This window comes from Miniopterus schreibersii, assembly GCF_964146895.1.
Source record: "Miniopterus schreibersii genome assembly, chromosome: 8".
Classification (NCBI taxonomy): Eukaryota; Metazoa; Chordata; class Mammalia; order Chiroptera; family Miniopteridae; genus Miniopterus; species Miniopterus schreibersii.
Window position 1 is genome coordinate 40,336,221 of NC_138109.1, and position 25,547 is coordinate 40,361,767.

The 25,547-nt window shown below is 40.0% G+C and overlaps 1 protein-coding gene across 1 annotated transcript in view; it reads left to right on the forward strand.

Annotated features, from left to right (window-relative positions):
• Window positions 1-25,547, forward strand: part of CACHD1 (cache domain containing 1) — a 192,714-nt gene that overhangs the window by 103,518 nt on the left and 63,649 nt on the right. The window contains exons 3-4 of the mRNA XM_081145542.1: window positions 2,589-2,737; window positions 19,799-19,905. Of these exons, the coding sequence (XP_081001668.1) occupies window positions 2,589-2,737; window positions 19,799-19,905 (256 nt within the window). The remainder of the gene's footprint in view (window positions 1-2,588; window positions 2,738-19,798; window positions 19,906-25,547) is intronic.

A 25,547-nucleotide genomic window follows, 5' to 3' on the forward strand; every position in this document is an offset into this window, starting at 1 on the left:
GAACATTTGTTATGGGGCAATAACAGACTGCACTCTTGATACTTGTAGGTGGAAAATTCATATTTAGTTTATTTCAGAACCTAAAGGGAAAAGACAGAACTTGGTCTTGGAGTTTCCAGAAATACATATTGTATATTTTTTTAAATAAGCACTCCATGTTTTTGAAGAGGTTATTGATCCTTAGACCAAAAGATAAAGCTGATGATTCCCAGGGATCAGATTCTTTTTTGGCCTTTATTAATTCATTAAACATTTTTTATCTGCCTATAATTCCAGGCAGTGTACTAGGTGAAGATAAAGAGATGAACAAAAATGTATATATAGTACCTGCCCTTACGGGGCGTACGGTCTGGGGGGCAGCCGGGCGTTCAGCAGACGGTAGCATTGAAGTGTAGCCTGTGCCGTGAGGCGGGGGTGGCGAACGCGGGGTGCTTGGAGAACACGCATTAGGCTTTAAGCTGGAACCTTTTACTCTCTCTCATCCTCAGCTGCCCATTGAATGTGAGAGGCTAGGAAATAGAGATTGTTACAGTAGTGCAAAGTGCTGTTAAAAACCATGTCGGGTCGCCCTGGCTGGTGTGGCTCAGCTGGGTGGGCGTCACCCTGTGCACAGGAGGCTGCGGGTTCCATCCCGGCGCAGGGCACGTGCCCGGGTGCAGGCTCGATCCCGGGTGCGGGGCATGCAGGAGGCAGCCGACCGATGTCACGCTCTCACATTGTTGTTTCTCTCTCTCTCTCCCTCCCCCTTTTTCTCTCTCAGAAAAATAAATAAGCTACTCTTTAAAAACAAAATAAAAATAAACACGTCCGCACACCTGCTGATGAGTGAATAGTCCTATATCTCTGAATTTTAAAGAACTGTAGGCATATGTGATACCTCTTTCACATTACTTTGGGAAAGGAAAAGCAAAGAACAAAGTAGAAATTTGTAACTATTGAAACGTGTTAGATTTTTTTTCCTTATGGTACCTTGTTGTATGGGTAGAGAACTAACCTGGAAGAACAGTTTGGGACTTATAGACTGAATTGCAAATTGGGATAATTGTCTTCGATTTTTCTCATTAGGTTTTTTCCAATGGGGCACTGTTGACATTTTAGGTTGTGTAATTCTTGGTTGTGGGGCTGTCTTGTGCATTGTAGGATGTTCGGAGCATCCTGGCCTCCACCTACTAGATGCCAGTAGCACCCCACCAAGTTGCAGCAACCAAAATCGTCTCTAAACTTTGCCACATGTCCCCTTAGGAGGGTAAAATCACCAGTGGTTCAAATTAAAATGGGAAATTAAACGGTTTCTCTACATTTTATTGCAAAGACCCCAGCGAGGAGAAACATACATTTCTTTTTAATAAGAAGAAAGAACTCTAGCTCAGGGAATAGAATTGCAGATGGACTTAATTTTGAGACACAAAGTCCCTCCTTTGAAAATGCTGAAATGAATTTGGACAACCCATTATCAAATCAAACATTACCCTCATCCATACTCTTGCTATGTCGAGAAATTTTTCTGAACTCTATAGTTTGTGCAATATTTAGCAAGGCTGATACCCTCAGTTATTTAATTGAAACTTAAAGTTTCTAAATATCACTGGAACAAGATCAAATTTTAAAATGGGCTTGAAAATAACAAGTGAAGATATTTGGAGTTGGCTCCAGGTTCTTATCCTGTGAGCTGTTGGATTGTGTGAGATGCATGACCCAAAGGAGGTGATTAGTTCCCCACTAGCATGCTGATAATGAAAGCTCTACAAAACCAATTAGCTATAATTCTACCAGTCATTTCATTTGGGCAACATTCTGTTTAAGGGGAGGAAAAACAACACTGTTTTCCTTGGAGATCTGTAATTAAGCTGTGATATTTGATGGCAACAATCAAGGAAAAAGCAGTAAGCTTATCCATTTGCTTTTGTTACTCCCACATGGAAGTAAATTATGATGAAGTGTTCTGTTCATAGCAGTTAAGAAAGACATTTGTCCATTTTAAGGTATAACAGATCGAATGAGTGTATTTCTAATTATACATTTTGTTTTATTTGGATATCTGCATTGCACAACCCCAAGGATTTGCCCTTCACATGGAAGACTATGAGGGTGCTCCTGAAGTTGTGTAGGACAATACATTCAATGTCATTTTTTTCTTTATGTATTTTCCCCCTGACAAAAACGTATGTGAATCCAGAACCATGAGTAGTGGGGTTTTTCCTTCCAATCCCTATTATTGCTCTCTAACTCCCAAATCCCACTGCTATACTGACAGTCATATCCATAAACTCTGTTTTTCTTTATCTAGCAGGCATTTTATGGATTGATATTGTTCTGTTTGAATTTGAACACATGAAAAGTTCTTAATGCATTAGCCCCTATTTTAAGACAGAAGACATTACTTGATTGTTATTTGAGTATCCTTCTGTGACTTCTGGGCATTGTGCTGTTTTTAATCTCAATTTACACAGTAGACGAAGACTTGGATGTGTGTTGTTTTACCTGAAGTTTAATTCATAAAGTTTGTGACACAAATGAGCTTATTAGAACAAATACAGTGGGTTATTGTTTTGGGCTTTCGATTTATTTTGCTCACTGTCGTCCCACAGCTAGCCAAAAAAATCCGAGAGAAGTTCAACCGTTACTTGGATGTGGTCAACCGGAACAAGCAAGTGGTGGAAGCGTCCTATACGGCCCACCTGACCTCTCCCCTCACCGCGATTCAGGACTGCTGCACCATCCCGCCCTCCATGATGGAGTAAGACCTCAGCGTTTTCTGTTGGCCTTGAAACCAGGAATTGAATTGCTTTGCACTCATGTTCAAAATACCTGTTTGTTTGTTACAAAGTCTATAATATTCTTTCGTAAATAAGTCCTTTATTATTATATAGACAAGTAATTTTTAAAGAAGTGTGACTCAGTTTCTATATACAGGGAATTCCTGGGCCCTCCCTGCTCCCCTTTTCATCATCTGGAATTCAGGTTCCACAGTATGGAATATTGTTTGAGCGCAGAGTTGACTAAGTCTAGAAAATTGCAAACATTTTGTCATGTGTCAACTAGTAAGTGATGACTAAGGTCATCTCACTGATTCTGGTAGTTTGATTTAAGGGAGTGCTTTTCGTCTTTGATTAAGAGCAGCAAAAGTTCCCACTTCTGACTTTAGTGTCAGTACCACCTTTAAAACTACCAAGGAAGATGCGACTTCAGGTACTATTGAAAAAGAATTGGATTCTGTGTGGTTGAGGATGTTTTTATTTATTGGGCTGGTGATATTTGTATCTGGAAGAGTGTAGGGTCACATGATGCTGGAAATTGTAGTGAAAGGAACACTTATCTTGAGGTACAAAGAATTTAATTTTCTATTTGACTTGACTGTGATCTTAATAAAGTTACTTAATGTTTATTTATTTATTTAAATATATCTTTATTTAAATAAATAAAGGGAGAGGGAAGGAGAGGGAGAGAGAGAGATAGAAACATCAATGATGAGAGAGTCATTGATCGAGCCCGCAATCCGGGAATGTGCCCTGACCAGGAATCGAACCCTGATCGCCTGAATCCTAGGTCGAGGCTCAACCGCTGAGCCACACCCAGCTGGGCTTAATGTTTATTTTTATGTTCAGTTTTCTAGCAGTGTATAGCAATCTTTATTATACCAATTTCCTGGGCTATTTAGAATGAGTGAAAGGTGTTAACATGCTTTAAAAATTATGAGTGTGTTACCATAATTAATATGTATTACTCCTCTTTTTACACAATAAATGCTCTTGAGGTTGTGCAAAGGATGGATGTAACATTATTTTTTAGTGGTTAAATGATGCTTTGCTTCCACAAGGAAGTTTTTACTTATTATAGTTTGTTGGTGGGCTGCATTGGTAGCAGGGCATTTTATTTCTCCATCTATGTAATATTATCATGAGCCTTCTCTCAGGCTTACCGTGTCTGTGGCCCAAAGCAGCTCACATTAGTTGTTTACTTAATTAAATGGAAAGTGTATACAATTTGGAACGAGACTATCTGGACATGAATCCTACCTACAGCACATAATACTAAGACACTCTTGCATATTTGATGTCTTTGAGCCACCCTGTCTTCATCTCTAAAATGGGGACAAGAATGAATACTTCACAGGGTGTCATAAGCATTCAGTACTGTAAATGTGAAAATACTTTGTAAACTGTAATGTTCTGAACAAATACTAATCATAATATTTATATACTCCCATAGCAAAGTGAACATTTTATTTTTGGCTTATTAGATTTAATCAAAAGAGATGCACATTTTAATAATTGGCATCAGTAACTTAATGTTTTTGACAGATTTATCTCTTATCTAAAAATAAATTTGGGGTCCATTTGGGTTTTGAACTAAAGAAAAAATCATTTTCAGAACTTAGAGAAAAGATACGATAGTAAGGGAGAAGCCCTTAGAGCTGAAATTATGCTTAAACAGTGATTCTCAACCAGGGGTGATTTTTTTTCTTTTCTCCCCTCAAGGGACACTTAATAATGTCTGGAAACATGTTCAGTTGGAAGGTGGGGACAGTTGCTACTGGCATCTAGTGAGTAGAAGCCAGGGATGTGGCTCATACCCTATAATGCACAAAGTCGCCCCCAAAACAAAGAATTGTCTGGCGCAAAATGTTAGTGGTGCAGAGGGTGAAAAACCCTGGCTTAAAAGATTAGAGAGATCTTCATGATTTCCTAAGTGGACCTATTGCTGTAGATTAAACAAAAAGCTTAAATTGACTAGTGTCTGCTGGTGAATCTACCCCATATTTCTCATTCCCCTTCTCATTCTCATCACCGGGTGAATTTCTATTAATGTTTCAAAAAGTAACTCAACAATTTGCCTCTCTCCATAGTTTCCTATTACCTCTTTTCTCTCTACCTATTTCCCTTTGCCCCTGGAAGAATCCATTGTTCCTCTTCTGTTCCCATAGTAAGTTTCATACACCTCTGGTATGTGTAGAGCTTACCCGTATCATTCGTTGGTGGGGGTGAGTCTGCCTCCCCTGCTCTTCTGGGCAGGGATTACACTCATCCATTTTTACCCCAGCACCTGGCAATTGGGTTTATTTACTATTTGTTGGAATCTAAATTGATTCAACTTTGGGGATGAATAAGGGAATGTCAGCTCTCAAGAAACTTAAAAATTATTGGGTGGGGGGCAAATACTGAACATAATATGCAGTTAAGGCAAATTGTGGCACAGCAGAGAGGTGCTGTGGTTTCTTGAAACAGAAATATTCCAGGTGGGTGGCATCACAGAAGGCTCTATAGACTTTATTTAGAAATATGCATTGGATTTTATCTGGTCATTTGGAGGGATATCACAAGAAAATAATCAGACATGTTTATAAAGATAAACATGTAAAGAAAGTCATTGTAGTGCCATTTAGAAGAGAGAATATTGTAAAGACCCTACTTTTCTAACAATAGGGGATTAGTTAAGGAAATTGTATCATATAAAAGTGAGATGATAAAATGCAGCCATGCTGTAGAAGAGTATTTGCTTACTTGTGAAAATGGCCATACATACATGCACAGATACATGCATTCTGTCATTATTTGTTGAAGGAATGATCTGAAGAATTCACATTCTCAGATATAGAAAAAAACAGATTAAGGCTTAATCTAAGACAAACTCATTTTCAAAGATATCACTTAAAATAAGATAGTTTTGAAAAAAAGTTTATTTATTTGTGTAATTTAAGTAACAGCTCCCTTCGTGTTGTATTGGGTCAAGTGATGAGGGCGCATGAGATCCTGGGCTCTCCCACAAGAAGTGCACAGACACACACACACACACACACTCATAATCACACTCATGGACTGCATCTAGCCTGCAGATTTATTTGGCCCCACAAGATGTTTTAAAGGTTTTTAAATTTGTAAGGCTTAAAATCTGTTGCTAACATTTAAACTTCGGGAGGTTACACATCCCTATTTCTGGCTTCTCTCAAGTCAGAAGATTTGGCAGTAGTGGGTCCGCATTCCCACTGAGCTGTAGCTTCTGTGAAGAGCAGCTCCCCTTTGAAGGCAGGGCATGCTTTCTCCCGTTCACCACAGTTCCCCCAAGTCCATATTGCAGTGTACCCAGCCCATTCCCCACATGGTCATCGCCTGCTCAGCCCCCATTACTGCATGTGAGTTTGCAACTCGTGATCTGAAATGACTATATAATGTTAAGAAATTTGACAAGAAAATGTCTTGTCCATGTGCATTTCCTTCTATTGCAACTTGAGCATGCATTCTCACGCTCTCAAATTTAAAGAATATAACTCCTTTATGTATAACACTAAGAATATCTACCCCAGAAACCTGGCTTGCCACAGGCATGGGGCTCTGCTGTGCACATTTGAAGCTGTTGTTTAGTCAGCAGGCCCTGCCAACCCTTGGCTTTTACATAAACCAATCAATAATTTCATCTGCCATATCTCTTAGTCTGTTTCTTTTCCCCCCTTTCCCAATCTCCTCTATAGATGTTTTTGCCTGTGGCATTCTTATTTTTCACTTTTGATGTCATTATTTAAGAAGAAGGAAACAATGGAAAGAATAAACTAAGGAGGCATTACTGGGAAGATGAACTCAGATTTTGTGTGTGTCTCCAAGTGGGTTCAGTATTAACCTCATTCAGTTAATGCTTGTTAATTAGTTAATCATGGTATGAATTGGCATTAAGGCATCTAGACTAGGTTTGAGATGACAAAGCTATACTCTGATGGAGCTAGAGTAAGTAAGCAACTTGTTTCCAAGGCTCTCGGAAGCCAACCACCTGGACGTAGCTCTCTAGACACTTCTCATATTCACCAGGGGAGAATTTAAATGCTTCCCTGATTCCAGAAAATGAAGAAACTTCAGAACCATTGTGAAATTGGATTCCTGCCATTTTACAAGTTGCTTTTTCAGTTGGGGCATCCACTGAAATTGATATAGTCATTGGGGAAAGCAGGTAGGACTCATCTCATTTTCTGAGAAGCCAAATTTAATGCATCCCCTGCTGGTGCCCATTAGAACTATATGATTCAGGAGTCAGGTCTTATCAGTCAGTCTGTTGGGGGTATTGTGCTCTAGGCAAAGCAACGAGCATGGGTTCTGATGAAGAACACAGGCTCCTGGTTACAATTCCCATGAATAGTCACTGTTACAACCCTCTATATTACTCAGGGTTGTTCAAAGAAACAGAACCAATAGGGTGAGAGAAAGACTTTTTTATTTTTTTAACTATATCTTTATTGATTTCAGAGAGAGGAAGGGAGAGGGAGAGAGAGAGATAGAAACACCAATGATGAGAGAGTCATTGATCGGCTGCCTCCTGCACGCCCCCGACTGGGGATCGAGCCCGCAACCTGGGCATGTGCCCTGACCAGGAATCAAACCGCGATCACCTGATGCTTAACCACTGAGCCAGGCCCAGGTTTATTTTAAGGAATTTGCTCACGTGATTGTGGAGATGTTAAGTCCAAAATCTGCAGGGTAGCGCGGCAGGCTGGAAACTCAAGAAAGACTTGCAATTTCAGTCTGATGTCAGAATTCCTTGCTTAGGGGAGGTCAGTCTTAGTCCTTTTAGGTCTAAGGACTAATTGGATGAGGCCCACCCACAAGTCCACTGATTTAAATGTTGATCTCATTCCCAAAATCCTTCACAGAAACATCCCAGAATAGTGTTTGACCACATATCTGGGTACCATGGCCCAACCAAATTGACACATAAAGTTAACCATCACAGCCCCTTCTCAAAGAAAGGACAGAAAACTGAGCTGGAAAACCTACCATTGAAGTTAAATTTTTATTTACCCTCATATTTATACTAGAGGATACTAGACTCTTATTCCTTGGAGCTTTTGAAGCTGGAGACATCTGTGCCCTGATTTCAAACTATATTACAAAGCTGTAGTAATCAAAACATTGTGATATTGGAAACAAAAAAACAGAGACATAGATTAATGAAACAGAATAGAGATCTCAGAAATAAACTCACACGTATATGTTCAGTTAGTTTATGACAAAGGAGTCAAGAATATATAACGGGGAAGGGACAGTCTCTCAAAGAAATGGTGTTGGGAAAACTGGACCACCGTTTTACATTATACACAAAAGACAAAATGGATTAAAGACTTGAATGTAACACCTGAAACCATAGGACTCCCAGAAGAAAACATTAGGCAGTAAGCTACTTGACATTAGTCTTCGCCAAGATTTTTCTGGATCTGACTTCAAAAGCAAAAATAAGCAAGTGGGACTACTTCAAACTGAAAAGCTTCTGCACAGCAAAGGAAATCATCAACAAAATGAAAGGCCACCCACTGAATGGGAGAAAATATTTACAAGTCATATATCTGATAAGGGGTTAATATCCAAAATATATAAGGAATTCATACAACTCAGTAGAAATGAAACAAATCTGATTTAAATGGGCAGAGGATCTGAGTAGACATTTTTCCAAAGACATACAGATGTCCATCAGGTACATGAAAAGATGCTCAACATCACTAATCATTAGGGAAATGCAAATCAAAATCACAGTGAGATACCACCTCACACCTATTAGAATGTCCAACGTTAAAAAGACAAGAATAACAAGTGTTGGTGATGTGGAGAAAATGGAGCCCTCATGCATTGTTGGTGAGGATGTAAATTGGTGCAGCCACTATGGAAAACAGTGTGGAGATTCCTCAAAGAATTAGAACTACCGTATGATCCAGCAGTTCCACTTTGGGTATTTATTTGAAGAAAAGAAAAACACTAACTTGAGAAGATAGCTGCACCCTCATGTTATTGCAGCATTATTTACAGTAGTCAAACTATTAGTCAAACTAATAGTCCAAGTGTCCATCAATGAATAAAGAAGTAGCAGCCTATCTGTACAAAATGGAATATTATTCAGCCATGAGAAAGAATAGAAGTGCACAGACACAGATTTCTGTTCTGTTGCTAGCATCACTGTTGTGCTTTGGGGCCGCTGTTAAGTAAAATAAGGGTGACTTGAACATCACTGAGCTACTGCCACAGTTGACGTGATCACCAAGATGGCCACTAAGTGACTAAGGAGCTGGGAGCATATCCAGAGTGGGTACACTGGATAGGGGGATGCTTTAGGGTCCTGGTGAAGGTTCAGGAAGGCGTGAGATTTCATCATGGTCCTCAGAAAGGCATGCAATTTAAAACTTACGAATTGTTTATTACTGGAATTTTGTATTTAATATTTTCAGGCTGCAGTTGACCACTGGTAATGGAAACTGGAAAATGGAACTGCAGATAAGGGGGGACCACTCTATATCATTTTCAATTCAACTTGTCACATTCAACTCAACTGTATGTTCAAGGGAGTTAATGTGCAAGACATTGTCCTGGCTACTGTCTGCTAGACCAAGCTGAATAAAACACTCTGTACCTCCAGGAGCTCAGAGGACACGTGCAGAATAAGCTAAGGCAGACTGTCAAGCATCAGGAAAGGAATCCAGTGACTCCTTTAGAGAAGAGAGATTATGAACAGAGAGGCTTCTTAGACTCTGGCTTGGTAGAGAAGTGGCAGTTGAGGCCTTGGAGAGTGGAACTTCTGCAGATAGATCTGGGGGAAGGATTCTTCTGCCCAGAAAACAGCAGGAATTCATAAAGCATTGAGTGTGGTGAGGTGGAAGACACAGGGCTGGAGCAGTGGATAAGAGATGTACCGTGATGGGCTCGAAATCCTTGATCGCGTGGACAAACTTCTCAGTAAGCGATAGGTTTTAAAGCAAGGTCTGTAGTCATGTCTGTGATTTGGGCAGATTAATTAGTTGGCAAGTGAAGGATAGATTGTGGTGCAAAGGCATGTTGTTTGTGAAGATGGGCCATCCTAGTAATCCAGGAGAATGGCACCTCAGTTACAATCCTCAAGGAAGGATTGTAGGAAGGCAGAAGGTATCCAGGGTGGTGGTGGGTTATATGGAATCTGCCAACCAGTTTTTATTGGAGATTTTGGTGGGGAAGAAGATTTTAAAAGATGGTCCTAAATTTTAAATTGTGAATCTCAAGATAGGAATCTGTTAATGAAAGTGAAAATCAGAGCAAAAAGAGATTTTTAAGAAGATAATGAGTTTAGTATAAACTTCTAGATTTTAATCTTGAATTGCATGTGGATCGTTCTTGCAAGGAGTCTGCCAAACAGTTGAGATTAGTCTGTAGTATTATTTTTATCCCACAAATATTTTCATCTCCACAACCATGTTATGTGCATGGCTATGTATAGTTTTAATGTGCTAATGCACCAGTGAGTTTTTCCTAAAATCATGTTTCTAGACATAACAGCTGACCCACATGTAGGCAGCCCCTATTATCCCCCACTCCTATTTTAAGGTAGTACTCATGAAAAAAAAAATGCTGTAAAATATTTAACCCTAGGTACAATTTATTTCTTATTACTGTTCTCATGAAAATATAATACTATGACTTAGCCAGGTGCTTTTGCACCTATGACTCTCTTTCCTTTCTTCCTTTGGGGTCACATCATCAAATAATGTGACAAGCTTGGTCCTTGACAGCTGAGTTTAATTTTATTTCAGGTCCTGTTCTTTCCCCAGGAAGATGTGTTTTGTGTTTTTCCCCTTACAGTACTGTATGGTGAATCTTAGTTTTTCAAGTCATTCTCCCTCCTTTATCTCAAACTTTAAACTCATCCCTTTAGAAATTATTATTACCTGCAGGCAGGCAAAATGTCACAGATACAGTCTTATGGCTATTGGTGCCCAAAGGACTTGAGTTGAACTCAGAATTCAACAATGATTTTGCAGAGTGCTTTACATCCCAGAAGGCCCGCTCAGTTACATTACTTATGTAAGTTACATGTGTTTATACTTCAGTAAAATACTTTCTTGGGCTTTTGCTTCTGTAAACATTATTTTACTTAATTTACATTCTTCATGCGATCCTCTCAACAGTGGTGGTAGGGTAGACACTGTCCTCTCCCCACCCTCAACCCCTGGTTTGCCAGTGAAGAACTAGGCTCAGAGAGGTGTGTCTGGGCTCAAGGTCGCTTGGTTTGGAATATAGGTTCCCTGATTCCAAATAATTTTCTTTCCATGATAAAATATTTTGCCCAGTGATAACATTAGAAGGATTTATCTGGCCCTTGAAACACTAAACTATACATTCCTTCTTTGAATTTTACTGAGGCTATTGTATGACCCTCTGAAGTGTCTAAATTGGCTGAATGTAATGCCCCCATAGTCTAGTTAGTATGTTTCTCAGTCTTAAAAGCATGTTCCTTGAGCAGTGTCACACGTGTGCATGTGTGTGTATGTGTATATAGATAGATATCTTTGTCTTTAGAACTATTGATGAGCATCGTTAGAGCAGAGAGCATGTGCATTGGGTCTGCTGACAGCCCTGCTGTCTGAATTTTCCTCGTGTGACCGTCACCAAAGGCAGGATGGGAGACCTGCCACTCTGCTTAGAATACTGAATTTCACCCGGGGCCTTTTATGTATTTTAGGGAGAGATGGTCCTCTTATTCCCTCCCTCCTTTCCTCCCTCCCTCCCATCTTTCCTCCCTGCCTCTGCCCTTCTCCCTCACCCTCCCTTTCTTCCTTCCTGAAAATCTTGTCTCTAGCAGAAATTGCCAACCTTAAGAAATGCATCCGATTGCAGCAGAGGACCAGAAACTTCCTTTGAGATTTCTGAGTGTTCTTGTGCAAAAATTCGAAGTGTTTTCAAAGAAGGCCAAGACTTAAAAAACATTCTGCCCCTCAGGGGATGTGGCTTGTTTGGTAGATGATGTACTAATCTGTCTTCAGACTCATAGCTTTGTTAACTTTTTAATATTGGGTCAGTAATTTCTTTTGAGGATCCATTAACCGTAAGTATTCCCTATCTTAAGTTTCATGTATCCTCTACAGAACAGGGAGATTTGGACAGGCCTCTTCCCTCAGTGCAGATGTGCCTGAGAGATTGAACCAGTTCATCTTCAAGGTCATCTGCTACCTCTGAGGTGGTTCGTGCTTCTCCTTGATGTCTGTGTCCTACCACTCACAGCGGTGTGCTGTTTACTAACTACTCAGTGTGTGTGCAGGAAGAAAACATGTGAATTTACAATCTCTGCTCTCTAGTCCTAGAAAGTCTCAGCCTTTTAGATTCTCTGCATTTATTCATTCAGCAGACATTTACTAAAAGTGTGCATTTTACAGGGCTGTGCCCTGGAGATAAACACAGGAAAGGATCTCTCTGTGTGTATTAACTAGCAAAGGGGGAAAGTATATAAATAAACAACTGTAAAGAACGTTAAGTCCTTTGTAGAGGTCAAGTGGCAGGATGGACAAGGGTTATGGAAAAGCTCAGAGGGAGCCTGTGGATCCCACCCCCACCAGGTCTCGGTCCACCCACCTGTACCCTCCTTTATTTTTCCAGATACCCTTCTTTCTTCTTCATGCACCCCGCCCCAACCTGGTGATGAAGAAGGTAAAGATTGTTTAATGTGGTTTTGGAGCCACTTCCAGTCCCCCTAGATGCCCCGGGTGCGATCTCCCAGGCTTGTGTGAGAACGCGGGTTGACTAGATGATCCTTGGACTGGAGCCTCTCAGTGACCTGCGGTGGTGGGGAAAGGGTGCAGAAGAAATCTGGCTGCTTTGCAGGATACTTAGACTTTACTGGAGAGAGAGACTCTTTATTGCCCCGAAAGCCTCACCTTCCAAGGGCATTTGAAAGCAGCCCTTGTTTCTCCTCTCGCTGAGTGGCTGAACCCTGAAGGTTTAATCTTATTACTGATAAGAACAAAAAGAATGTGACTTATCTCTCCAATCTCTGCAGAGATGGAAGGAAACACCCTTTCTTGGAACACGGTTATGCGTTATTTGACAGCTTTTCAGTTTGTCCATTAATTTAGGTGTTTGAATAAGTAAACGCAGTTGGGGGGTTGGGGTATCATTTACTTTATGAATGTGGTAGTTCCTTTTTGAAGTGATCCCACTCGTACCCCTTCCTCCACCATTCAAACAGAGTTTAAATATTTGCCAGTACAGATGTTTGATTTTTATCTTAGCTCTTTTCTTTGTTTAACTTTATTCTCATGGGTGGTTAAGTGGGAGATAAGGGGGTTCTTGTTTAATTCTTCTCAACTGGTGTTGCTCAAATATTTGGAGAGCAGACACTTCCCAGAAAGGATGAGCAGGAACCTGACTGAGTGGAGGCGAAGTGATATGTCTGTCTCCCTGTGGCATCTTAGTCCACTGGACACTGTTGGGCTGTTCCTCGGACTGGAGGGCCTGGGGGACATGGGCCTTTCTCAGTGTCCGGATCGTCTTTTAAAGGCTCCTGCAGCTACTGGTCAAGGGGCTTTGCCTTCTTTGTTTCCAGGACAGTGTGCGCTGCTCTTAAAACAGAGCCTGGCAGTTCAGCAGCCCGGGAAGAAGGGGCCTGCGCTGTGCTGTGAGCTCTGTCAGAAGCCTCACAGCGTTTGCTCCACACCAGCTTCTGATCTGATACCCGGTTTTGCTTCCAGAAAAAATGGTGGGGTTTTGTGGTTGGTTTGTTTTTTAACCTTTTGCACCCATCTCAGCATTTTAGCAGTGATTACAAACAAGCAAACAAGTAAAAATTATTCACTACCCCATTAGCTGTCATCATATTGGCCTTGTTTATGGACTCCATTATGAATTTAAGCCTTGCTCTTCTGAGATATCCACAGGGATTTGCTTTTTTAAATGTTACCATAAAAATGTGTCCATGAATAAGACTACATTTCACCACCGCCCTTGGAGCCGTGGGTGTGGTTTAGGCTCTATGTGATAAATCGGGCAGCCTTCCCTGGAAATGTTGAGGGAAATCCATTGCAAATTTAAACAAAGACCAAGAGATTCAGGAAGTAAACCCCAACTGGTGTATGTGTCTCTCTCCTTTATGTGTTTTTTTTTCCTCCTAAACTGGGACTCCACTGAAAAGTTGATTTACACTGTGAATCGAGGCTGAATGAAATCCAATTGGAACTCACTTGAACAGTTTTGATGTAAGATTCAAAGCTTCTGCAAATTTATTTTATCTTCTACATTTGCTGATCTCCTGCTTGTAAATCCTGTTGAAGGAGAATAAAAATGACTGCAGCCTGATGGGAATTAAATGTCTGAAGTTCAAAGCAGTTTGCACATCAGAGCAAACGTCAATCAAATGAACATCTTGCAAGCCAGGCAGGGAGTGAATTTCTCCATGGGGAAGAGATCAAAGTGGGAGTCACAGCTCTGTTTTCTCCCTCGGGATGCAGTTTCGATCAGTTGTTCATGAAAGTAAATCCAGAAGGAAGTGGGGTTTTTTTTAACTTAAGGGGGTAGGAAAGATGGAGTTATTTCTCTTGAAACTGAATTTCAGGCCCTGGTTTTTATCTTATAAAACTAAGTATAGAAAGAAATCATAATCCAATATCTCCCCTTTTTTTTAGAGTGAGGATCTACGGGAGATTTAGAAGGGATTATTCTCTTATTGTTACTACTTTTTTAAAGCACAGATATAAAGATAATTTGAGTTGCCTGCTCATTTTATGTGAACATTTATTATTATACCAGTTCCTGACCTTTCCATAACGCGACTGGCAGGTAATATACTTCTCAATGAAAAATCTTTTAGGTAACCGCTAAGACTGAATGACGTGTTTTGATAAAGTATCGTAGGCATGAACTTTATATTTCTCATAGTCTCCACATCAGGGTGAATGGCATGTTCCTTTTTATAAATGGCACCCATTCATAAAATGCATTCTTGTCTTAGGCAGGGCAGCCGTTCCTGGGGCCCAGAGGTGGCTAATATAGCAAGACAGCTAAGCAAGTTTTTCTCTGTTTCGCATCCAGAAGAGAAGCAGGCACTAGTGAGTGTGGCTGAAGAGCTAATCACAGGGTCTTTGCTCCTGTAATTTTTTCTCCTAGCTGGCTCACCAGCTTAGCACATACTCTTTCCTGTGTCTCGTAAGCCCCCTGTTGGCACCTGCTTCCCTACCTGACAGGCGTAGGCAGGGATAGCAGCAGAGTGAGGTTCATTTCTGGGCATTTCATGGTAACTCAGCTGAGGGCGCAGGTTCCATGGCTGAGATTCAGCACATGGGAGGGAATGCAGACAGACTGAGACCACAGCGAGACCTTTGCTGCTCAATACCAGCCAGCAAGAAGCGGGAGGGAGAGTGGTTGGCATGTCTCTGAATTCCTGAAATATCAGAATGTGGGGGCCTGACAGGAGTAAATTGACTTAAAACCACCAGCATTCACTACATGCGGATTGCTCAGAAAGCACGAATTAAATCATGCTCTGAAGTGAAGCTTAACAATCTGTTTCACCTCTTACTAGTGGACTTTCAGAACCCAGATGTCCTTGAGCTAACGAGCAGATAGGTCACATTGCCTTCTGGCTGAGGTTCTTCTGCAAGGTGGTTATTTATTCGTTCTAAAACATCAGGAAAATTCTATGGCTTCCTTCAGAAAAGGAACTTCTTCGGGTATTTTATTTTGGGATCGAGTTTGATCTCCGCAAGGCTCCGTGTTTGCACTACATCAAATGGAGTTTTCCAGGGCTGTGGATCATGCGTTGCCCACATTTACGTGCAACTTAAACTGTTACGTTATTCAGCATCTTGTATTCATTGTCCCGTGTGAGAATTTTTCAGAATTTAGTGCAGTTTTCTCTTTCTTGGCCTTTTTTTACTTCTCTTTATATTATCTTTGTTGTCCATGAGCCATTTCTTCGTTCACGGTCCTCAGATTACCAAAATGCCCAGGGTCTTTTTCTCAGAGGAGAAAGTCGGTGCCAGGAAAGGAGAAAACTAGTATGAACTGGCCCCGAGTCTGCTGTATCTCTGCTCCATGCTCGCTCTTCTAGCCTGGAACCTCTTGGCTTTCAGTAGTGAATGGGAAGGGAGCTTGAGGCTTTTTTAGAATAAATACTAAAAAGTAACTCAAAATGGCCAATTTCGTAGCTATGCCAGTGGTGAACATTTTTTGATCAGTTATTTGTAATTAATGGGGAGCACCTTTAATATCTTCCGCCTCCTCCCCATCCACATTTTTGTCCATAGAGCTCTTTCCGTGTAGCTATGCATTATCGGAAGCCTTGTGTTTAGCTACTATCACTTTCTATTAAGTAAAAAGCAAAGATTTCACCTCAGCCTACAATCTTGCAGCGTAATCCTTTCCTTTGAGAGAACTGAATTCTTCTTCAGCTGTTTTAGATAATGTTGGTGATGATTTATTTGTTGATTTATTGAGATATAGTGTAATGTATTCCTTATGAATGAGAGCTCGAATGTTCACATCTCTTTTTTTAAGACATTTCATTGATTTTTGGAGAGAGAGGGTGGAAGAGAGAAACATCGATGTGAGAGCATAACATTGATCAGCTGCCTCCTGCACGCCCCCTACTGGGGATCAAGCCCACAACCCAGGCGTGTGCCCTGACCGGGAATCGAACTGGCAACCTTTTGGTGCACAGGACAACATCCAACCAACTGAGCCACACTGGCCAGGGCATATGTACACGTCTTGGTTCTGCTAATACCCAGCTGTGAACCTGGGTCTTCTTAATTTAAAATTTTGTACCCAAATGGAGATAATAATAGTATTTCCCTCAGGGTTTAAGAAGATGAGTTAATAATCTACGTAAAGCACTTGAAATAATTGACATGATAAGCACTTAGTAGCTGTTAACTGTTATCATTGCTAATACTTTCAGTGCTAGTTATTCTTTATTAAATGCTTACTATGTACAAGGTCTTTAGAACCATTTTCTGATTTAATTCTTAACACCTTATGAAATAGTTACTATTATTAGTACCATTTTATAGATGAGGAAAACAGAGGCTTAGAAAATGTAAATTATGCACAAGAATTAAATATATCAATAAGCAATTTTAAACCCAAACTCCAGTCCAGGTCTATGTACCTCTCAAGCCCATGCTCCCGACAGAGACATAATCAATGGTTTGCCAGGGTGGCAGTGCCTTACTTGTCAGAGATATCCAATGAACATGATTGAATAAAACATCCAGACCTCTCCAGTGACCTAGCTCTCTGTCCTTCCTCATTAGTCAGTCCCCAATGAGAATGGATGGAGCACACATTTCCAGCAGTGTGCTAGACCTGAGAGAGAAGTGTAAACCTCAAGTAACTTACAGTCGCACCAGGGAGAACTCGGGCTTCTCAAATATGTGAAAGGTTTTAGAGAGAATTGGGAGTTGAAGTGCTGCGTGCCTGGTAGGGTTTAGGCCATTGAAGCTCCCATAAAGGAATTGGAGAAGGCAAAGCAAGTAAGGTAATTTGCTCATGATTTATAATAAATCTTATTTTTAAATTTTTATTGATTAGTGTTTTTTTGCATAAACGGAATCTAAACCTGGTTGATCTGTGTCTAATGGACATCAACTATGATGACACTATGTTAAGCTCATTTCAAGGCAATTTTAAAAAATAGGAAAAGAGACACATGCATGGAATTAAGATGCGGAATGGCACTGGTCAGTTTGGAGGAGGAAGGGAACATCATAGGCTGGAGCCGATAGGAGAGTTTTCAGGGAGGAAGATGTGAAGAGCTGGGCTTTGTATGGGTGCAGTGGGCACTGGAGAGCATCGCAGTTGGGATCCAGCAGTTGAGGGACTGGTCTGGTTAGAACTATAGGTTGGGAGATAGTGGGAATAAAAGGTTGGGTAGATAATTGATAACAGGCACTACATTGTGAAGCCTTTTTATGACTGACAAATATTTACTAAGCACCTACTTTTGTTAATGAGTTACTTCCATTTTTTTCTTATAAAAATGTTTTCTTTAAAGTTCTTAGGGATGATCTTTTCAGTACAGAATAGAAAAAAAAACTATAAAAATAGTTCCCTGGTTCTTGATAGCACAAGTCCTGACTATGGAGACTTCATTTGAGGAGACAGGGGCTCTCTCCAAGCTTACACGTCACCTAGAAGAACTAAGAGAGGAACTTGAGTTACCTCTCTTAGTTCTTCCTTATGTGCCACTTCAATTAAGCAGTGTGGTGTGTGGCTCACCCTTGGACAGGGAGTTGGGTGATGGGATTCAAGTTCCTTTTAGGCCCCTGACTTTTGCTGTGATCCTTGGTGTCACTTTTCTCAACTGTGAAATGGGTAGGTCTAAAGGGGGTTTGTAATTCATACAGCAAAGTGCAGATGTGAGATGCAGGCAGACCATATAGCTCACAAAAAGCCTAAATTTTATCTGGCCTTATTAAAAAGTATGTGAGGGCAGATTCAATGTGGCATCTAGAGCATGGCGAGCAGGTGAGTCACTTGTATAACACTTCTCTCACTTTACAGAAGGTCAAATGTAAAGCAAGAGAGGGATAGTGGAATTATATTGCTTTGCCAGCTTGCACACAGCCAGCTGCTGATGTACTAATCTCTTCTTTTCTCTCCATCTGTGGCTTCTGAGGCAGCAGTCTTCTCATCTAGACAAATTGGAGCAGGTCCAAGGAGGAGTCACCATGATGGTGAAGCAACTGTGTCCTTGGAGGCACAGTTGACAATATTGATGTAATTCTGCTCTGGGTTAGAGGCTGGACTAAAAGATCTCTTAAAATCCAGTCCCCTCCTTTGAGATGATATGTTTCAAAACAAAATGTTTACCTTTTGGAACCCAACACACCATGTGAAAACCTAGCCTCCCTGCTCATACAATCAGTTCAGTTTTGTAGCTCAGACATTATGAGATGTGGTCAACAGATAATCAAATTCATGTGAATGATTGAGTTCGGATTGCTTCTCCAAGGTGGTACGGGCGATACAGCTTCTCTTCCTGTGGCAGTGGGGTTTCATTAATGACATTTATCATCTGAGGAACACATTTTAAAAAACATAATTTCAGATTGAATATTTCTGGGGGGGTGGGAATCTTAGAAACGTCATAAGTCCTTCCAATATCTGAAATCCTGAATAGGTTACTTAGAAGTTCACTTTTTTTTTCCCCTCTTTTGTTACTTCTGGGTTAAATTCACTTTTACAGATACTCTTAGTGACTAATGAGTTAGTACTTTTTCCTGTTATTTTCTTGTAGATTGTTGGTAGCTCTAGCGAATGACCCATTTTTTGCACTAGTATTTATTGATCCGCTACTAGCCAGAGTACTAACATTGTTCTACTTCAGTACTAGCATGGTGCTACCACTGGAAATCAGAAAAGACCTTGGTCTTATTTACATTACAGTCTAGAAGGTGCAAGCTGTGTGTCATGTACAATGAAAGGGACTTAGGTGCATTATTTATCATCATTTTTGCAGCTTTGGAAAATAAGTTTTATTTTTTCTAGATAAGAAAACTGAGGCTCAGAAAAATTAAACAGTTTTGCCCAAGGACATATATTTAATAGTGACATAGCAGACATTCAAATCTAGATCTTTCCTACCCCGAAGTCATTCTTTCTCCTACACTACTGTCTGTTTTGGTCCTTGGTCGTTGATTTTCACATAGGATAACTTAAAGAACCGTTTCATATGTAACACCAGAGCTCAAGTCTGATGTGTGTTTTTCTAGTCTGTGAATCTATTTTCTGCATGATTTTATCAACAGTACCTGACTCAGGTTCATGGAAGAAACGTTGGTTTAAAGGATGGTTTTTCTTCATCTCCTTAGAATTGAACTTGATTTCTAAAGCCTTCTAGATGCAAATGTTGTTTTTCCCCAAAACTGCTCTGCAGTGGGATTTTTTTTATATATTTAAAATCTAAATCACAATTTTACTGTTTATGAGCTGACCTATTTTATATATAGTAGGAACTCTTATTTTTGTTGCTTTGTTTTTCTGCATTGAATAGCCACCAAATCAGTATTGCTAATTCTCTCCTATTCTTTCAGGTTCGATGGGAACTTTAATACCAATGTATCTAGAACAATTAGCTGTGATCGACTTTCTACTACTGTTAATAGCCGGGCCTTCAATCCAGGACGAGACTTAAATTCAGGTCAGTGACCTCTGAGTTTTATAAAAATAAACGACATTACACCACATTCAAGTATATGAATAAGTGTATTGCTTTAGACATTTTCCTTAAGTTTTAAAGAAAAATATGTACTTAAAATAGGATATTTCCTGCTGGAAAGTTGACATTCTGAAGAGGGAAAAGAAGAAGAACATTGAGCTACTAGGTACCGAGCGTTTACTATATCGCTTATATGGCACATGCCGCTTACCTTGCTAGGCTCTTCAGCCCATTATCTCATTGTTAGGAGTTTTACATTTGTTATTTTAAAGGTTATTTTAGAGACCCAGTTATCTCTGCAATAGGAGATGTTAAGTTTCATTTGTATTTTCAATTTTTAATTTGTCTTGGGGGGTGTTTTGGAAAAGTGATGGGGCAGCTTTTCTACTAATAAACAGTGTCATGAGGCTTTATATTGAGTCTAACGTTCTTCCTGGTCTCAGTGGAACTCGGTTTTATGCAGTAGTAGTAACGACTAGGGTACCTGCATGTGTGTGACTCCCAACTGACATGCCGTTTCTACTCCTGCCCTGGAGTTTCAGTTTATGTGTCTCTCCTCTTGTCTTGTTTATACTTGTTGATTCATGGACCTCAGAACCTAAAGGCTTCACCTTTTCAGAGCTGGAAGGGATTTTAGAAATCACCTCCTAGCCTCAGTTTTCGGTTTTTACCAAGGAAGAGTCAAAGGTTCAGAAGGGTCCTAAGACTTCCTTTATTGCTGGAGCGATGAAAGATTTAATCCTTAAATATGAAGAACTGTGTTTCCCAAATTCTAGGTGTCTTGCAGACATGTAAACCCCAAGAGAAAACCAGAGGACCAGAATAGTTCTTTGTAGAGCTCCATCCGATCTCTGTCCAGGGAAAGCACTGTAGTGTTTGGGAATTGTATACACACACTAAGTAACCTATTAGGTCTGGGAAGATAGAACTATAAGCTTTATGTTGCTTAAAGGTCATAAAACTAGAGCTGCTAGCTGAGTGGTCCAGCCTAAATCAGCGAGGCACATATTGTCTAGACCAGCGTATAATGGATTCAGTCATTTTTTTATTGGTTTGAAAATCTGGAAAACTTCTGGAGAAGATGGGGTTTGCTACTAGAAAGGATGTTAAATGAAGATAATTTTCATAAAAAAACATAAGGAAGTACAGAAAGGCAGAGAATGGGCAGAGAAAATGAAGTATGGGAGAGTCCATAGCTGGCACAGAGCTCAAAGCTGGAATTTGTTCCCAAATTTAGTATTTGCCCTTTTTTCTTCAGATTTATACAGTAACACAAGACATGTTTCTGGGTCTGAAGACTTAAGGTTGAAATAGCAATCTTTGAACAGGATCAGACTTAAATGTGTCCCGAAAATGCACAATTTAATCCAACAATATGTGTAGTTAAAATTTTTACAATACATGTTGGTTTCTTGGCTATTTGAATTAATAAGAAAAAAATCAGTGCATTGCATATACATATATATATATATATAGGATGTCCCAAAAATGTATACACACACTTTGAATAATTATATGAATGATCCAGAAGGACTCACTCATAAATGTTAATAGTAATCTTTTTAGTGATGGAACAGTGGGCTATTTTTACTTCCTAATTTTCTTAACTTTAAACTAAGCATGCATTGCTTTATAATCAAAGGGAAAATAAAACAAGAAGGAATTACAAACTACTTTCCAATGTATTTTCGCTCCTTTCTGGTAGACAGTACCCTTAATAGCAAGTTGCTGATACTCTATCCTGCCTGGTGTTGAGGTTCTAGATCGGGGTGGGGAACATCCGGCCTGAGGACTGTATATGGCCATGAAATCATTTGGTCTGGCCCTGCCAAGGCAACCACAGGCGGGACTCAAAATTCAATATATCTAGGAGCTTTTTTCATAGCTAATTTCTAAGTTCATGATTTTGTATGGCCCAAGAATGGTGTTACAAATATCCCAGTGGCCCTTGGCAGAAAAAAGGTTCCCCCACCCCTGTTTTAGATGAATCTCATTACCTTCCTGGCTGTGTGGTTGGGACAGTAAGAAGGGTAGGCTGGGACAGACTAGGGGGGTGCTCGCTCATGTGGGAGCCATAACAATGCTCTCCTGCCAAGGTCACTCACCTCAGTAGACCTGGCCTTGGAGCATCTAGAAGCTGCTGCAGACAGGCCTATATCCTCAGTCCCTTTTATCTATTTCTGATGGTGAGTGCATTGTTGAGATCTATCTCCATCATTAACAGTCATATTATTGTGCCTTTTTCTTAGTGAATACAGAAGCTATTCTTTCTGCCAGGTAATGGCCTCCCATCTGCTAACTAGAATGAATAAGTACAATAAAAATTCATTTAACACCCCTGTCGGTGTGGCTCAGTGGTTGAGCATCTACCTAGGATCCAGGAGATTGAGGTTCGATTCCCCGTCAGGGCACATGCCTGGGTTGTGAGCTCGATCCCCAGTAGGGGGTGTGCAGGAGGCAGCCAATCGATGACTCTCATCATTAATGTTTCTCTCTCTCTTCCTCTCCCTTCCTCTCTCTGAAATCAATAAAAATATATTTTAAAAAATTCATTTAACAAATATTTATTAAGCATCTTCTAGGTAGTAGATACTAGGAAGAGGGTAGTGAGGGCAGAGATATATAAAGATCAGATGTTGAATTTGCTATTTTTAAGAGCGCGTCTCAAGTATAATATACTGCCTAACAAGAGTTGTTCTCAACACAGTTGATGTAGATAGATTTACAAGCAGCTTTTGGCAACATGCAGGTATTTGAGAACTAACTTGCTTGCATGTCAAGTTTGTGACATTCCACCAGGCAGTGGCTGCATCCCAAAGTCCACATTCTTGAGCAATCATTTGTAACAGGAGAGGAGTGGTAGATGGCGAAGGGTGACCTCAGAGCTCCTTCCTTTCCTCCTCTGTAGCTCATGCCCCTTTTCAGAGCAGAATTAATGTGCTTCATCGGCTATCGCATGTCTGATATTTACATCTGTAAGATATCCAGCCTTAGGCTCTTTCAGACTGTATATAATCCATCAATGAGTCCCTAATTGATAACACAGTTTCAGGTTGCCTTTTAGACTAGCGGGAAACAGACTCTCATAAATTGTAAACGATTCTTAAGTTCATTTATCTAAAACTAGGTCATGTGTCCATCCATCCAACACACATGTGTGTTCTTAAAACTGCTTCTGCCAGATCTCTACTTTCTAAATTGACTGCTTGTCCCCGATTCCATCCAAATAACTAATGTTTGACAGTGCATGCGTTGTATTATGGTGCCGGTAATGTTTTGTTCAGGTTCTTTCCTGCTTTTATCCCTGGTTTCTCACTCTCTCTTTTTTTTCCTTCAAAGTTCCTGCTGAGCTATTTTCTTGTGCATAGCCTGATCCCTAAAGAGAGTTTATTTGAAGAGTCCAAGGAAAGTTGCCTCTTGCTCTCTTGAGTTATGCAATTGAGGTGAGAGAGGAACTGGGAGTTCGTCTTTCTCACCAAAAGAAAAAGTGTCTGACTTTCTTTATTGTGTTTGATTTAAAGAGCATTTGAAGTTGCACACTTCGATCTTGGTAGCATGGCAGTCTTCACTGAGAAACGGGATTCATGGGGTGTACGGGGCATTGGTAAGTCACGTTACCACACTAGTGTGCAGGAGGAGAGATGGGCACTGGAGGCTCGAGGCTGTGCTGCTAATTTCAGTGGCTTCATCACTTCCTTCTGTGAATGACAGAGGTTGACCATGTGCTACATAGGTTCTTCTCTTTTCTCTAAAACAGTATGAAAATTATCTGTTAAATATCCTGATACCAATGCAGTGAAAAGCTATGTTCTTCCTAGAAACCTAAAATAAAAATCGACCAAACTCAGAATCTCTAGTGTATTTTTATGCCTACGTACCCCAGCTCCATGATTGCATTAATATCATAAAAAATGTGGCAGTTATTTATATAATATTAAAAACTACTCAGTCATTTAGAAATCCAGATGTCTCAAGGTTGTGTGATTCAGTTTCCATTTGTGTGTGTGTGTATGTGTGTGTGTGAGACATACACACACATATACAAAATTAAGTACACTGAGGGCCGTTTTCTTCACCTTGATTCCCCTTTAAGCTCTATTCCTGTTCTGCAGAGTACTTAGAAGTCTGGTCTTACAGTTTCATAAAGCAGCCCTATTATACTACTTTCACAAGATTTTTTGCCACATATATTCTCATATGTATATTCTCTTAACGTATATGATCATAATGGATATAGCTTGTTTTTCTTAAATTTAGTAAATATACCTGAACATTCTTTTGTTCATATGTAAATAAATATACTTCTATATCATCGTGGTAGTGACTATATAATAGTGTTGAATGAATGAATCTACTCCACTTCAACATTTAGAATGTCCCAATTTTTCACTATATCATTGCTCCCTTGAAAGAGTTTGTTTTTTCATTTATCTTTATTGTTGAAAGTATTACAAATGTCCCCCTTTTTCCCCCATTGATCCCTTCCACCCTATACCCTTCCCCTCAGGCCTTCACCTCACTATTGTCTGTGTCCATGGGTTATGCATATATGCATGTAAATTCTTATGTTAATCTCTCCCCACCCACCAACCCACCCCGGCCTTCCCTCTGAGATTCGTCAGTCTGTTCCATGTTTCCATGTCTCTGGATCTACTTTGTTCATCAGTTTATTTTGTTCATTAGATTCCACATATGGGTAAGACCATGTGACACCTGTCCTTCTCTGACTGGCTCATTTCCCTTAGCGTAATACTCTCCAGGTCCCTCCATGCTGTCTCAAAGGGTAAGGGATCCTTTGTTTTTACAGCTGCATAGTGTTCCATTGTGTAAATGAAGAAGATGCTTGATATGATTTCAGTCTTCTTGAACTTGTAGAGACTTGTTTTGTGTCCTAATATGTGGTCTGTCTTTGAGAATGTCCCATGTGCACTTGAAAAAAATGGCTATTCTGCAACTTTGGAGTGGAATGTTCTGTAAATGTCAATTAAATCCATCTGATCTAGTGTATCATTTAGAGTCACTGTTTCCTTACTGAGTTTTGTCTAGAAGATCTATCCAGTAAACTTAGTGGGGTGTTAAAGTCCCCTACTATGACTGTATTGCTATTGATCTCTCCTTTAAAGTCCTCCAGAAGTTTTTTGTTTTGTTTTTTTCCAGGCTGTGTGAGTCTTTTGTTCTGAGATATCTCTTGTAGACAGCATATATTTGGGTCTTGTTTTCTTATCCATTCAGCTACCTTATGTCTTTTGACTGGGATATTTAATCCATTTATATTTAAGGTTATTATTGATAAGTACTTACCTATTGCCATTTTATTTCTTTATGCCTATATTTCTCATTCTCTCTATTTCAACTTATTACAACAGTCTCTTTAACATTTCTTGCAATGCTGGTTTGGTGGTGATAAATTCCTTTAGCCTTTCTTTGTCTGGAAAGCTCTTTATTTCACCATCTACTTTGAATGATAGCCTTGCTGGATAGAGTATTCTTGGTTTCAGATCCTTGTTTTGCATTACCTTGAATACTTTATGCCATTCCCTTCTGGCCTGTAGAGTGTCTGGTGAGAAATGAGCTGACAGCCTTATGGAAGCTCCTTTGTAGGTAACAGCTTGCTTTTTTCTTGA